Raw genomic sequence first — 15,815 nt, 5'->3', positions numbered from 1 at the left:
GAGCCGACACTAAAGAAAACAGTGGGATGAAATCAATACTGGGTTAAGTATGGAGGTCTGTGAGTTTGAACATATTGCCCCAATAGATTTTAACTATTTTCCAGTAGACTTTTTTTTTTTCCATAATGCTTTCTTTTAATGCCTCAACTAGTCACAAGAGCTTTACTAAATATTGCAACTATTGGCTGGGCATGGTGGCTCACATCAGTAATCCCAGCACTTTGGGAGGCCAAGGCAGGCAGATTGCTTGAGCTCAGGAGTTCCAGACCAGCCTGGGCAATATGGAAAAAAACCCATCTCTAAAAAATAAAATAAAATAAAAATACACTGGGCATGGTGGTGCACACCTGTAATCCCAGCTACTTGAGAGGCTGAGGTGGAGGGATCACTTGAGCCCGGGAGGTCGAGGCTCCAGTGAGCCGTGATCATGCCACTGCACTCCAGCCTGGGTAACAGAGCAAGACCCTATTTCAAAAATAAATAAATATCGCACGTCTCTTTTTTTGGCACTAAGGCAGAAGTACATAGACTGATTTCTCCAACTTTGAGCGATCCCAGATGGCTCTACTTGAACAGAAAAGAAATTGAAAGTTCAATCGTGTATAACCCCTTGTAAACAATCTGGGGGGAAAATGGTTAGGTTCTGGCTAGTGATAGTTTACTTCAATGAGGTCATGTAGCACAGTGAAAACAACAAATAATTCAACATTAGGGAGACTTGGGATCTGATCCCATTTTTGCCATTGGTTAAACAACAAGCAAGTTTACTCGGCTGCTGCAGGCTTGCGTCCTCATGCATGAAATGGACTAAACAATCTCCACATTATTAATGCTTTACGACTCTGCTTTCCAAAAATGGAAATGCATTTGAAGACAATACCAGGCCCTTGAAAATGAAGGGGGGAGGGTAAGAAACAAGCTGCAACAGAGAATAGTATCAGGCTTTTAAAGAAACAAGTTAATAGCAAAGCCAGAGGCCTTTACAGTGTCTATGCCCTTTCAGCTTGAATGTCAGCACTGGCTGTACCGACAGAAGACTTGCATGACCTTTTTCTGAAATAAGCCTTCCTCTCCTAGCAACTCAGTATCATGGGCACATTTTTCCAGGTACACTAGAGTTGGGTACTGGTCTAGAGCCGCACCGTCCAATACAGCAGCCACAAGCCACATGGGGCTGTTGGGCACTTGAAAATGTGGCCAGTTGGAAGTAAGATGTACTGTAAGTGTAACATACACACGGGAATTTGAAGACGGTACAAAAAAAAAAAAAAGGAATATAAAATATTCAGCATTGATATTGATATTGCTATTGATTGAAATAATATTTTGGATGCATTGGATTAAATAGAATATACTATTAAAATTAACTCCACTCGCTTCTTTATGCATTTGCTAATACGACTACTAGAAAAATTCAGCATACATATGTGGCTTGTATTATATTTCTATTGGACGGCGCTACTCTAGATATCAGAATCTAGAAAGTGACTGAGATTCAAACTCTTCAATGAAGCACTTTTTAAATACTCTACTGGGAAGCTGATTCCACTCACTGCTCTGCTGCCGTGGCGGTCCTGACTTTCCAAGGCCATGCCCAGAGCGCGGCACACGTGGCTCTCCCACAGGCAGGCCTGCACGGCGGGCGGCAGTGGAGGAGGTTACCCTGGGTCGCTGACGCCAGAGGAGGCCAAGCGACCCACCCCACACTTCTGAGCCCCGCCGGGGGAAGTCCCCGGGCGTGGAAACAGGCGGTGCGCCGGCCGTTCGCAGCTGCTGAGCCCGCGCGCCCGCACCCGCCTGGGCGCAGCCGGGGACAGCGACGCGCTTCCTGCCCGGGAAGGGCCCGAGCGCAGGGCCGGCTATAGCGGTCCCGCAGCTGCCTGCTTCGATTTTAGCACTCCCGCTCCCAAGAGGGAGTAACGCGTCCTTCTGTCCCTCTTAGGGCTTGAAATGTAAATTATTCATATCAGGGGAATGTGTGTTTCAAAAAGCAAGCTAGACAAGAACGGACGGGTAATCCTCGCCAAATTCTTCTATTTAACCCTCACCATTAAAAGTCTGAGGCCTGAAAAACCTCTTGACCGGAAAGATACCAACTCCACAGGTGACTGGGATCAGGATCTACGACAAAAATGAACAGCATTCCAAATTCACTAATATCTAAGAGTATTTAGACAGTAGAAAATTATTAATTCTTTTTATTAGCTCAATACTTTGTTCATTCAGCATTCAGTATTCTCTCCAGTTAATTTTAATAGCAAATCACCATTTTCTAAAATGACTTAAATGGGTTCAATCAAGTAGGAGAATGAATCCAAGGGAAACCACTGACTCAGATATAAAATGTGCCTTACATCATACTGCAAACATCAAACAATGAAGAATCTAGGTTTCAAATTTATACATATATATATATCTCAAGTTTTACCCTCAAGGTAAGATAGGAAAGTGGGAAATGCTGTCTGCTCACTGGCATTCCATATTCACTGTAATTTCTAGATTTCCAAGATACATCTATCTAGCAGAGGTGATTTGTCAAGTCTGAGGTTTTCCACCTCCACCCCCATAGCAATGGGGCTGACGTTCACGCTCTGCAGGTCCTCATCAGCATTCATGGCACCCCCACAGATAACCCCATGAAACTCTCTCCCTGACTCAAGTAAACACTTCACAACGTAAGAAGGTGAGAAAGACATTATTACTGAAATAAACCTGAAAGTTGCTCTAAATCTATAGAAAAAGTGCAACTCACAAATATAAATACCATTACACACTATTTGTAAGATCCCTCATAAATAAATGACTATGTTATAGCTCAGAACTGCAACAGAACTCCCACCACCAAATGTTGTGGTAGTGTAAGGACCATTGTTATTTTCACTTACAAATATTCCTGAGAGGTCATATTTTAAGCGGCTAAAAACTGATACAAGCTGTTCATTCTTTCAAGGGTAAGGTGACAACCAGCAAGAGAAAAAAACGAGGTAATGCACTCCAGAGAGTAAGGAAGTCTCTCGGAAGAGGAGGGCTGTGGTGGCGATCAGAGCCCACAGACGTCCAAAAATGTGACTTGGCTGGGCCTAACAGAGGGGAGCAGCTCTGTAAAAACAAAATCACCCCCTGGAAATTATGTTGGTTGGTTCCTTGGGATATCTACCGTTCTTTTCAAGTTATTTACTTGCTCGTTACCACCAGTCCCAGCTTTCTTGGGAGACAGAAGCATATCTGGGGAATGGAAATAAAGTGCTTGCTGCCACAGACCAAGCCAGTAAGATAAGAAGATAAAGAGTTTCTAGAGTTTTTATTATTCAGTTTCAATTCAGGTACCTGAAAGAAGGTTCTAGTCTGTTACTCTGACACAGCACAAGATCAGTAGTTTATTCCGATGAAGTATCCCACCCAAATGAAAGCATAACATGCAAGTAGTCATTTATTTCAATCACTCCTATTTGAAGGTCCTTATTTTTGGAGAACAGCCAGGCATTTTATTATCCACTCTTTCCATTCCTTAAAGGCTTCCACGGGTTTCGGTAAATTCCCATTACCCTCACGACTGTGTTCCGGAGTTGCTCCAGGTGTGCCAGAAGATTCATCATCAATCCACCTCACCAGTGCCTGGAAAAACAGGAAAGATGCGCATTTTAACAAACCACAGCAAAATACTATCAGGCAAGAGAAGAGCATTGGCCTCTAGATCATAGAGTGACATCTTACCCCACGAAGATGCTGCATTTGATAATGATGGTGTGAATATGAAATAATGCTTATGATATACCGAGTGAAATGGCGCATACCAAATATACACAGAATTACAAATGATGTCAAAAGTATGCATTGAAAAAAGATGAAAAAGAAATACACTCATTCTTACACTTTGTTACTAGCATGATAGGATGTTATTTTTTCTCAACTTGCTAAATATTCCACAAGGCATTATATTAATTTTTGGGGTTTTTTTTTTTTTTTTTTTGAGACGGAGTCTTGCTCTGTCGCCCAGGCTGTAGGCTGGAGCGCAGTGGTGAAATCTCGGCTCACTACAAGCTCCACCTCCCAGGTTCACGCCATTCTCCTGCCTCAGCCTCCCGAGTAGCTGGGACTACAGGCGCCCACCACCACGCCCAGATAATTTTTTGTATTTTTAGTAGAGACAGGGTTTCACCGTGTTAGCCAGGATGGTCTCAATCTCCTGACCTCGTGATCCGCCCGCCTCTGCCTCCCAAAGTGCAGGGATTACAGGCATGAGCCACCGCGCCCGGCCGGCATTGTATTAATTTGACATGTACGTATATACACATATAAGTGTACACATAGGGATGGATAGACATATGTATGTGAAAACACGTGTGTAGACATTTCTGTGCAGTCACCCGAATGTGCAGTCACATCCATGAGTAGCCACATGAATGTATATTGATGTTTTATAGGCATGTGTGGGCACACACACACGCATACTCAGATTAGGTACTTTCCTTCTTCCTTTTTAGAGAAAATCATTTTTTCCTCCTAATGAACATCATACCTCTGTCCCATATTGGAAAGATAAATCTTGTCCACACACTTATAGGGTTTAAAAAATGAACTTTGGCCGGGCGTGGTGGCTCACGCCCGTAATCCCAGCACTTTGGGAGGCCGAGGCGGGCAGATCACAAGGTCAGGAGATCGAGACCATCCTGGCTAACACGGTGAAACTCCATCTCTACTAAACAAAATACAAAAAATTAGCCAGGCGTGGTGGCGGGCGCCTGTAGTCCCAGCTACTCGGGAGGCTGAGGCAGGAGAATGGCATGAAGCCAGGAGGCAGAGCTTGCAGTGAGCCGAGATTGTGCCACTGTACTCCAGCCTGGGCAACAGAGAGAGACTCCGTCTCAAAAAAAAAAAAAAAAAAAAAAAAAAATGAACTTTGCCACACATATCAATATTTATTCTGTTTTGCAAAGTCAAACTCTCTTGTCCTTTGCCACACATATCAATATTTATTCTGTTCTGCAAAGTCAAACTCTCTTGCCCTAAATGGAAGAGAGGCAGAGAAATTCTACTATTTCTCATAGAACTGTAAGCATAAATCACTCAAAGGCAAGCTGAAGTTTTTAAGAAGGGCATTTCTTCGCATGTTTTTAAACCGCAGCTTCCTGCTTATCTTTATACTAATTTCCTCTTATAAATTATAACTCTAGAGAAGGATATAATAGAAACATCAGTTTGCTACTCAGAGAACCACTTCCCCCTCTTTACACTGTCCACCCCGCAACTTACTTTGTATCTTTCTACAATGCTGAAGCCAACAGCACACTGCAACTTGCGCAAACAGATAGGGCAAAGGTTTAGAGGGCGCCGGTCAGCTTCTTCCAAGTGGTTGGAGCCTTGCATTAGGCATGCCAGCCACTGGCAGTGTCGCAGTCCAAATATGTGTCCGATCTCATGGGTTAAAGTCTGCAAGACAATCATGTTGAGGCTTTATAAGACCACCATCACATTAAGCTACACGTCTCTTCTTTTTCTTGCTTTTCCAGGAAACACAGGAATCAGCTCCCTTAGTATTATCACCGAAACTTCACCCCGTCCAGACCTTCAAAGACTTAATAATCCCTCATCTCCCCAAATGTCTTACTGCCTTTCTGCTATAGACTTCCTCAACCTCAACACCGCTGACATGTTGGACCGACAATACCAGGTTGTGGGAGGCTGTCCTGTGCCCTGCACAATACTTTGCAGTATCCCTGGCTCTACCCACTAGATGCCAACAGAACTCCCTCCCTGATCGTGAAAATCAAAAATGTCTCCAGACATTGCTAATATTCCCTGGATGGCAAAATCACCCCTGGTTGAGAACCCTTAATCTAGACTAGGGTACTTGTTGTAATTCAGATTCTAGGGCCCTTCCCCTAGAGATGCTGATTTCAGTAGGTCTGGGAGAAAGGTGGCTTGATGTGCATGCTAATGAGAACATCAGGTGGCAATGACACAGGGGGTAGTTCTAAGAGGCGTAGCTCTCAAACCCCAACAAATAGTACAGGTGAAAGCAGAATTTCTCTAGCTGAAGGAAAAGCTCATCTCTCTGGCTATGGAGAAAGGGGAGATAGGCTTTCCACAAAAGCAAGCTGGGGATATCAGGAACTGCCAGGACAACTACAGTCAAGGGTAGCCTGGAGCCCAGGGCAGGAAGGCCCATGCTCCCAGAAAGGCCAGAAAGCAGAGGTCCTCCAAAGGCCTGGGGAAGGCAGCTTTGCCCAATGACCACAGTAGCTTGAAAAAGTAGGTCACCCAGTAACACCAGAATTCAGGAATTACACTAATAGCATGTGGGTACAGCCAAGGCTGCCTGTAACTAGTAGTACAAAAAACTGGCACTGATACTGTAAATTTCAATATTAAGGTATCCATTTAAATTGTTTTACTGATCATTTCAGTCAAGCATTATGCACCAAAATTATACAAATGATACAAACTCATTTATAATATTACCTTAAGGACTGACAATATACAATTTACGGAACTAAGATCTCTTTTAAAGAATCGTCCTGTTGGATTTTTTTAATAACTTACCTTACAGGATCGAAGTAGTAAAACACTAGTTATTTCTGGAATATAATAGTTGTTGAAAATTGAATAGTCACTTGAAGATGTTTTTTTGAGCTTCTTCACTTTGCCTTCATAGCGCATGCTATAAAAATCACTGCCATACCTGGCAAAGCTGAATATCCCCACACCTACAAAAGAGGATAAGTAGCGACAGAATGAGAGTAAGGTCCCTGAGGAAAGACCAAAGAAAGAAGAACCTGCTGGCCCATCTGGCCAGTGAGTACACCTCTGTGTCACTGTGTCCATACCATCTGATACATTTATGGTTTGCCACCAAAAAGAAAGACTTTTGCCCCAGATTTCCCTATCAAAATCTTTTGCTGCTATTCACTTTGCCTTGCCCTGTAAAACTTAAGGGACTTGAGGTGAAATACTGGAAAAACTGAAGTTTCAGAGAGTCTTTTCCCACAAAAGAAGTCTTTTTCTGAAAGTAGCAAGTACTCCAAATCACATACTCAAAGAGGAATCATAAAAAATAACCACTTGGGTTGGGCGTGGTGGCTCACACTTGTAATCCCAGGACTTTGGGAGGCCGAGGCAGGTAGATCACCTGACGTCAGGAGTTCAAGACCAGACTGGCTAACATGGTGAAACCCTGTCTCTACAAAAATACAAAAATTAGCCAGGCATGATGGTAGGTGCCTGTAATCCAAGCTACTCAGGAGCCTGAGGCGGGAGAATGGCTTGAATCTAGGAGGCAGAGTTGCAGTGAGCCGAGATCACACCATTGCACTCCAATCTGACGACAAAGCGAGACTTCATCTCAAAAAAAAAAAAAATCACATTAACAATAGGCAGTCATGATTTCACTCTTTAAGGACACACTAAACAGATCTGTTACACGTGTGTCTGGAGGGGTTGCTGGCCTTCCCTCACGCAGCACTGACTGAAGACAACTGTCCTGATGTCTTGAAGACCATGCTTTAAACCACGGCTTTAGACAGAATAACCCCTTCCCCTGCCCCACCCCCACCCCCTTTTTAAAGAACAGCCCAACTCTATTATGTCACTAGTGTCTGGTGACCAGAATAAATACCCTTGTAACTGACTTCCTGTGTTACATTTAGAGTTATATCAACCATCTCTGCAAGCACAGAGAACACGGTTTGCTACATAACTCACTCTACAGGGTACTGCTTCATAATTCGACTTGTTTACATGATCACTTTTATTTATGTCTCTCATTCAGTTTTTATTTTAAAGTACTACTTTTTTTTTTTTTTTTTGAGACAGTCTTGCTCTGTAGCCCAGGCTGGAGTGCAGAGGCGCAATCTCGGCTCACTGCAAGCTCCGCCTCCAGGGTTCACACCATTCTCCTGCCTCAGCCTCCTGAGTAGGGGGGACTACAGGCATCCACCACCACGCCCAGCTAATTTTTTTTTTGTATTTTTAGTAAAGATGGGGTTTCACCGTGGTCTCAATCTCCCGACCTTGTGATCTGCCCGCCTTGGCCTCCCAAAGTGCTGGGATTACAGGCGTGAGCCACCACGTCTGGCCAAGTAATACATTTTTAAAGAAAATAAACTCATAGATTTGTCCAATCTAATTTGATTCAAAAACAACTTATTCGCCTCCCTTTACCCAGAAAGTGTAGACTGATATTAGAAAATTAGGGAAAAAAGCATTCTGGAAGTTAAGAAAACACTAAATCTATTCATGTATCACAAGTAACCCCCTCTGGCCAATCAAGTGTGAGCATATCTCACTACAGTAATACTTTCAGCAAGGACACTTCTTTCTTCCAATAATCCTACAAACAGAAGATTATTTTCTTTTATAGTCAATGCGTCCCAATTTAAAAATATGAATCTTTGTAAACTTGGAGAAAACAAGACCACTGTGTTAAGATACTGTCACTGTGTAATCCTGCTACTTTCCTATGTCAATCTTTCATGTCATGTAATATTTAAGAAACTTACAAAAAAAAAGAATTAAAAGTAAAAACCGTTTGGGGAAATGTTTCCTGACCTCCTCAAATATGTAAGATAAATCAGCCAGCAATATCTAGATAAACAAACATGTGGTTTTAAAATTTTTTTTTAGCTGGGTGTGGTGACTGACACCTGTAATCAAAGCACTTTGGGAGGCTGAGGCAGGAGGATCGCTTCAGCCCAGGAGTTCGAGATGAGCTTGAGCAACACAGGGAGATCCCATCTCGACAAAAAAAAAAAAAAAAAAACAGCCGGGTGTGGTGGTCCTGTGGTACCAGCTACTCGGGTGGCTGAGGCAGGAGGATCCCTTCAGCCTAGGAGGTTGAGATTGCAGTGAGCCATGATTACACCACTGCACTCCAGCCCGGGTGACAGAGGGAGCCCCTGTCTCAAAAGAAAAATAAAAGGTAGATAAAATTATTTTTCAATGTTTCCATCTCTATCAGGTTAATAATAAAAGAGAAAACATATGATAAAAAGCTACCGCACACCACCAAAGTCAGTAACAGAGTAGTGACCCACGTCTCCAAGAGTGCATGTTGGTAGGGCCATGGGGGGCTACAAGAAACCTCACATAAATGGAGAATAAAGAATAAAGGAATAGGTGGGAAGAGATTCCATAACCCTACAGCCCCCAACTCTAGTAGAAACATTTGTACCAAAAAGTTTACCACCCCCCACAAATCCTAAGGCTAATGTAACATCCAGACAGACCATAAACTCTAAGGATATTCCCCGTACATACTCCCCATCCCCAGAACACTAATAAACCACTCCCCTTGGGGGGCCTTTTCCCTTTCAAGTCTGTCTTGGATTCTTGGGGGTGAAGTTAGAGAGGTAAGAGCAAAAATGAAGGGGAGGGGAGAAGGTAAGTAGGAAGATGACAAAAAAAAACGTTAAAAATATAACTGGTTTCCAGAACCTTTCCCATCCCCAATATTACCATGCAGAGTTCCTAATGAGTCAAGGTTTATTACATATCTCAAATCAAAGATGGAAGTTTTGACTTTTTAAATTAAAAAACAAACATCGTAGGATGAGAAAGAAGTATACACTTACTCTATAGCTCTTCTATCTGTGCAAGATGATTATGAAAAGAACTGAAAAACAATTAGCAAGATTTTCACATCCATTAATAATAGCTCAAACTGTAAATGGTTTAATTCACCTTGCTACTGAATTACTGACATTTACTAGCTGTTATGCTGAATGCCTATATATATGACAGGCCTATATATACTTTTTTTTTTTTGAGACAGGGTCTCACTTTATTGCCCAGGCTGGAGTATACTGGTGTGATCATGGCTCACTGCAGCCTCAACCTCCTGGGCTCAAGCAATCCTCTCACCTCAGCCTCCTGAGTAGCTAGGACTACAGGTATATGGCACCAAACCCAGCTAATTTAGTTTTTTTAATTTTTATTTTTTTGTAGACATGTGGTCTATGTTGTCCAGGTTTATACACACTTTTTATGTATAGGCACTTTTATGTAAATTATCTCCAAATCACTCCATGATGTGAGTATTGTTACCTTTAAGGTCATGTACATAGTGAACGGCCAACTGAAACCCAGATTATCAGAATCTACCAACAGCACGCTTCCCATTATGGCATAATGTCTCAACTGAAAATACTATACAGTTTTAAATATCAAAACGATTCTTGGTTGGAATTTTTTTCCCTCTTTTAACATCTTCAAATATTCTCAAGTTGAAGAAGCTTCTAACAACAACGCCAAAAAAGGAATACCATCTGTCAGAGAGGCCTGTCCAAAGACAAAATTCCACGAGTCTCTTGGGTAAAGATCAATCATTGTTATGCCCACAATACAGAAGGCATCTTCAGGTTTCTTCTTTTTCAAGAACTTCAGGATGTCCCCTATTTAAAAAGAAATAAATAAATGTATGAGTGTATGTTATATACATATGCTTCCTTTACTCGGTTTAAATTGCAAAGTTGTGTAATTCACCTGCATGAATTTGTAGGTTTTGTGTGTTCTCATTGACTCTAAAGGAACACCTTGTTGCAGAAACAGGAACTGGTTCTAGGAGTTTCACTCTCAAGCCATAGAAATATGCTTTACAGTAGCCCGTGAGCCATTTAATATATTCTTCACTGATAATTCTGGTGTTTCCTAGAGAGCCTATAATATGGAAGAACATTTAAAAACAGACTTTAAGATGATTATTCAGTGTTTACCCAGTCTATGAGTAAGAGGATTCAAATTAGAAACAAAACCAACTTTAAATTTTCAATACACCTTTATCATTCATTGGTGTTGCTATGAATTAAAAACAAATAAAATGTTATCTTTTAAGTCAGTTTGGCTACAAAACTTGTACCATTGCAATGATATCAAAAATGATCCTAAAACGGCCCATCTGAATCAGACCAATAGCCCGGACTATTCCTGACAACAGCGCCATCGCAAAACCGAACCAAAACCAGCACATTACCAGTATTTACCAATGGACTGTATATAAATGCTGCATTTGTCTGGAGAGGGTGTCTTTCTGTAAGGATCACTGAAGAACTGTTCAAAGTCTTGGGGGGCCTCAGGGTGGGAGGTGATCCAATCTGATGGAGAATGCAAGGTAATGGGTCCAAAGAGATCACTGGCTGGCTGGAAGGCTTCATTCATTAAACGCTGTTCCCCAGCATCTAATTTCTCATACTGTGACACAAGCACTGGGTTCTTTGAGATGAGAGCTGTTTTTAGGGTCTGTTCAGAGTGTCGTATTATTTGCATCTAACAAAAAAACACAAGTAGTCAAATATAAAAATGCATATCCATATTGGGGACTTTACCTATCCTCCATATACAGCTCTGATTTCTCCCTAGAGTGAAATGACTGACTGATAATGCTTTAGAGTGGTCACATTTAAGAGTGGTTTCCTCATGTCCAATCAATTTCTTGGGGAGCTAAGAAATTAAAAAGACAATCATGAAATCCATTCCTCTATCTCATAAGGAACCTGCTCCCATTACAAAAACTAGTGGTGGCCAGGTGTGGTGGCTCATGCCTGTAACTTCAGCACTTTGGGATAGGAGGATTGCTTGAGGCCAGGAGTTTGAGAACAGCTAGTAACATAGTAAGACCCTATCTCTACAAAAAGTTTAAAAATTCCCTGGGCATAGTGGTGCACACCTGTGGTCCTAGCTACCAGGGAGGCTGAGGTTGCAGTGAGCCATGATTGTGCCACTGCACTCCAGCCTGGGCAAGAGTCCAAAACAAACAAACAAAAAAACCTCATGGTGACCATAGGAGCAGGACCTCACACCCTATTTCCTTCTTTTGGGGAATAATAATATTGGCCTGGCATGGTGGCTCACGCTTATAATCCCAGCACTCTGAAAGGCCAAGGCAGAAGGACTGCTTGAGCCTAGGAGTCTGAAATCAGCCTGGACATCATGGCAAAACCCCACATCTACAAAAAAACTAGCCGGGCGTGGTGGTGTGCACTTGTAGTCCCAGCTACTTGCGAGGTAAGGTGGGAGGATCATCTGAGCCCAGGAGGTCGAGGCTGCAGTGAGCCGTGACTGTGCCACTGCACTGCAGCCTGGGCAATAGAGACTCAAAAAATAATATTATGAATTAACTCATTAGTGCCACATGAAAAATACTCACCGTTTCTAATGTGACTCAAAGATCTTCAACATCAAATAAAAACAAAACTAATGTAAGCCCTATCAATTCTGCAATTTAACTGTAGGCTGAGAAACTACAGCTTAGCCACTGAAGTTTACGGCCTCAAAGTCATGTCACATTAGAGAAGACATCAGATGACTAATCAAAAGCCAGACTCACAATGACAAGTTTCTTCCATTCACATCGTGTTCCTATGTAGAGCTTTCATCCTTCCTCTTGAAGGGTCCGATGTTCCACCACGAGGCTTTTTGAATTAGACAAGGGGGGAAAAAACTGAACATCTGTCCGGATCACCTCTGTCATATTTTCTAATTATCTAGATTTGGCCAGTTTAATGATAGACGACTGATGGGAAAACTTAAGCTAATGTCTGTTCTGATTGAACCTCTGAATTCTGGGGTTGAAGAGGCTGGCTGAAATTCAGATCAAATGTCTCTGCACTCAAGCTCTGATATAAGCATAGGCTCATCCTCACTCCCACACAACTGGGCGGAAATCTGACTTCTACAGGACAAAATACAAAACAAGATGCACCTTCCTGTAGTCTACCTACCTTGATTAAGAAGGAAGGCTCCCACGGAACCTTTTATCTTACAAGGACGGACATGTCTGGGCCTGGCCGGAAAAAAGTTGTGGAGTGTGCCTTCATCTTAATATTAAAAAGGCAGTGTGAAAGGTCAGGAGGCCTCCTCTTGCCTCCCAAGCCTAATCTAGGGAAGCTGCGGGAGAAGACAGGCAGGGGGCGGAGAATTCGGTCACTGCAGTGGGCTGGAGGCCTGGGATGCTTTGGTCCCAAAACCAGAACATCCCAGGCAAACCGGGAGGAGTTGGCCACCCTGGCTGGTGGCCTACAGCAACTTGCACTGTGGGCTCTGGTCTGTGCAGGCACAACCCAGTCTCCGGCTGGGGGTGGAGTGGGGGTTCCCCGGGGACTCTCGCTTCGCCACTTCTTCCCCAGGAGCCACGAGAAAGGCCTCCCTTGCGCCCTACAGGCACTCCGCCCCCGCAGTCCCCGCGGCTTCCGTTATGTCCGCCCCTCCTACATCCTCATCCCTCTCCACTGACCGCGACTGGCCCCCGCCTCTAAGACCCGACTGCCCTGCCTAGGGGCCCCGGCTCAACTCTGACAGCACCCGCGAACCGCCCTAACTCAACAGGCCTCGACCCCACCCACCCGTGGCAGCCCTCACGCGCTGGCGCACCGCGTCTCTTCGCACTACGCCACGCCCACTGGCGCCACGCCCCTTCGCGCGCCACGCACCGCGCCGCTCCGTCGCGCACGCCCTGTGGGCCCCGCCCCACTCACGACACGCCCGGGCCACGCCGCTGAGCGCGCGGCCGCCTGGGCAGGCGGGGAGCAGAAGCTCAGCGGCCGTGCCCGGGCTCTTCCAGAATAGAGGGTCGCGAGGGGACTACAAGCCCCAGCTGTTCGTCCCCACAGTCGCCAGTTCCTCGCCTGCCCTCGCGGGGGCTCCGCGACCCGGTTATCGAGAGACACAGACGCACCCGTGTCGCTGGTGTGGAAGGGTTTGAGAGACGTCCCCGGCGTGACGAATGCAACCAGCGTGGCCCCAAATGAGTCGGTGGCCGCCACAGGTTGACGTAGAGCCGCGGCGTTCCCCGGGGATGTCACCCGCAGGACTTTCCCTTCTTTTCTTGTTGGGAGCCGCGGGGGCTGGAACCTAGACGCGCAAGTGTGGGGTGCGTCCTCGTGGCATTCCTGGCGCTCCAAGGCCGAAACCCGGATACCGAGGGGGAGGCCGTGAGTTCGGAAAGGCACCGCGGGGCGGGCATTAGGGCTGAGCTAGCTCTGTGGCCTCGGGTGGGAAGTTCAGTCTCTCTGGGCCTCGCCATTTTCTTTTTCTTTTTACTGACTTTTTTTTTTTTTTTTTTTTTTTTTTGGAGACGTTGTCTCGCTCTGTCGCCCAAGCTGGAGTGCAGTGGCACAATCTCGGCTCACTGCAACTCTTGCTTCCTGGGTTCAAGCGATTCTCCTGCCTCAGCCTCCCCAGTAGCTGGAACTACAGGTGCCCGCTATCACGTCCTGCTAATTTTTGTATTTTTAGTAGAGACGGGGTTTCACCATGTTGGCCAGGCTGGTCTCGAACTCCTGACCTCAAGTGATCCGCCCGCCTTTGCCTCCCAAAGTGCTGGGATTACAGGCATGGGCCACCGCGCCCGACTTTCCCCCCTCCCCCCCCCACCAATAAAGACGGGTTTTCACACTTGCCCAGGATGGTCTCGAACTCGTGAGCTCAGGTGATCCACCCGCCTCGGTCTCCCACAGTGCTAGAATTACAGATGTGAGCCACCGAGCCCTGTCTCAGTTCTTATTCAAGTCAGGCCATTTTACCATTCTCTGGATTTTCCTCATCCTAATTTTCCTTTCCAGTCTCCAGGAAAGACAGGCACATTTTCTTGATGACTTCAGCACTTGTAACCCCTTGTTGGCTCTCCTTAGAGGACATGACTGTTCTCAAAGTTTGAAATTGAGAATACTGACGCACCACTCCTGCTTCAGTTTTTCTTACATGTGGCTTTTGACTGGGCGCCTATCTCCCGACTGCCTGAGGTAGCATAGGGTAGGGGCAAAGGTGGTTGGTCTGTGCTTGAATCCCAAAACCCGCGATTACTAGCGTGGGACCTGTGCCAGTTAACTTGACCTCTTTTTCATCTCTTCATTAGTTTGTAAAACGGAGACAATTACAGCCCATCTTTATTATTATTATTATTTGACACGAAGTCTCGCTCTGTCGCCCAGGCTGGAGTGCAGTGGTGGGATCTCGGCTCACTGCAACCTCTGCCTCCTGGGTTCAAGCGATTCTCATGCCTCAGTCTCCCGAGTAGCTGGGATTACAGGCATGCACCACCACGCCTGGCTAATTTCTTTCTTTCTTTTGTTTTTTTGTTTTTGTTTTTGTTTTTGTTTTTTGTTTTTTTGAGACGCGGTCTCGCTCTGTCGCCCAGGCGGGAGTGCGGTGGCGCTATCTCGGCTCACTGCAAGCTCCGCCTCCTGGGTTCATGCAGTTCTCCTGCGTCAGCCTCGCAAGTAGCTGGGAGTACAGGCGCCCGCCACCATGCCCGGTCTCTGAAAAAAAAAAAAAAAAGGCCAGGTGTAGTGACACATGCCTGTAGTCTCAACTACAGCTACTCGGGAGGCTGAGGTGGGAGGATGGATTGAGCCTGGGAGGTCGAGGCTGCAGTGAGCCATGATTCACATTACCTCAACCTGGGCAACAGAGTGAGACCCTGTTCAAAAAAATAAATAAATAAACACCTTAGTGCTTGGTGGGGGGGGGGGGGGGGTTAGATTTTGGTTTTTTTTTTCATTAGAAGAAAAAGACACTCTCCCTTACTAAGATATTTTTGCCTGTTAACTAATATGCAGTTGCAGAATGAACCATAGACTGGCTACATTTCAAAGAGCACTACAAGTTTTAATGTTTAGAAATGAGTGAATATGCCAGTGGTCCAAGGTTGGAAAAGAAAGTTGGTAATAACATTAGAAGGTGGCAGAAAGCAGGAAAGAAATGTAACATATATGGCAGATGAAGGGTTTAAAAATAGCTTTTACAAATCAACACAGAAAAGAGAAACACCATGACATAAAAATGAGCAAAAAATATGAACCATATAACCCGAATGGTCCATTAAC

At 44.7% G+C, this 15,815-nt stretch overlaps 2 protein-coding genes across 8 annotated transcripts in view; both read right to left on the bottom strand.

The window, feature by feature from the left end:
* The window catches only part of ARSG (arylsulfatase G), a 151,499-nt gene extending 148,346 nt beyond the window's left edge, over nt 1-3,153 (bottom strand). The window contains exon 1 of the mRNA XM_003913331.5: nt 1,554-3,153. The gene's annotated coding sequence lies outside the window, so the exon portion shown is untranslated. The remainder of the gene's footprint in view (nt 1-1,553) is intronic.
* A 129-nt stretch (nt 3,154-3,282) lies between these two features.
* Nucleotides 3,283-13,991, bottom strand: AMZ2 (archaelysin family metallopeptidase 2). 7 transcript variants are annotated; one of them, XM_009191068.3, is made up of 9 exons: nt 13,335-13,441; nt 12,714-12,809; nt 12,320-12,404; nt 10,977-11,259; nt 10,480-10,653; nt 10,260-10,388; nt 6,544-6,707; nt 5,254-5,430; nt 3,283-3,615 (listed from the first exon to the last, which is right to left on the bottom strand). In XM_009191068.3, exons 4-9 carry the CDS (start codon nt 11,257-11,259, stop codon nt 3,460-3,462), a joined length of 1,083 nt encoding a protein of 360 aa, XP_009189332.1. In that variant the 5' UTR covers nt 12,320-12,404; nt 12,714-12,809; nt 13,335-13,441; the 3' UTR covers nt 3,283-3,459. The 7 variants fall into 7 exon arrangements, with proteins under 7 accessions (XP_009189332.1, XP_009189333.1, XP_009189336.1 ...); XM_009191069.3 differs by having other exon boundaries at nt 12,714-12,775; nt 13,335-13,379; XM_009191072.4 differs by lacking the exons at nt 12,714-12,809; nt 13,335-13,441 and adding an exon at nt 13,667-13,991.
* Between the last annotated feature and the right edge of the window lie 1,824 nt (nt 13,992-15,815).

Source organism: Papio anubis, chromosome 17 (genome assembly GCF_008728515.1).
Source record: "Papio anubis isolate 15944 chromosome 17, Panubis1.0, whole genome shotgun sequence".
NCBI lineage: Eukaryota > Metazoa > Chordata > Mammalia > Primates > Cercopithecidae > Papio > Papio anubis.
The sequence above is the reverse complement of the archived record's forward strand: the minus strand, read 5'-3'. Positions and strand labels throughout refer to the sequence as shown.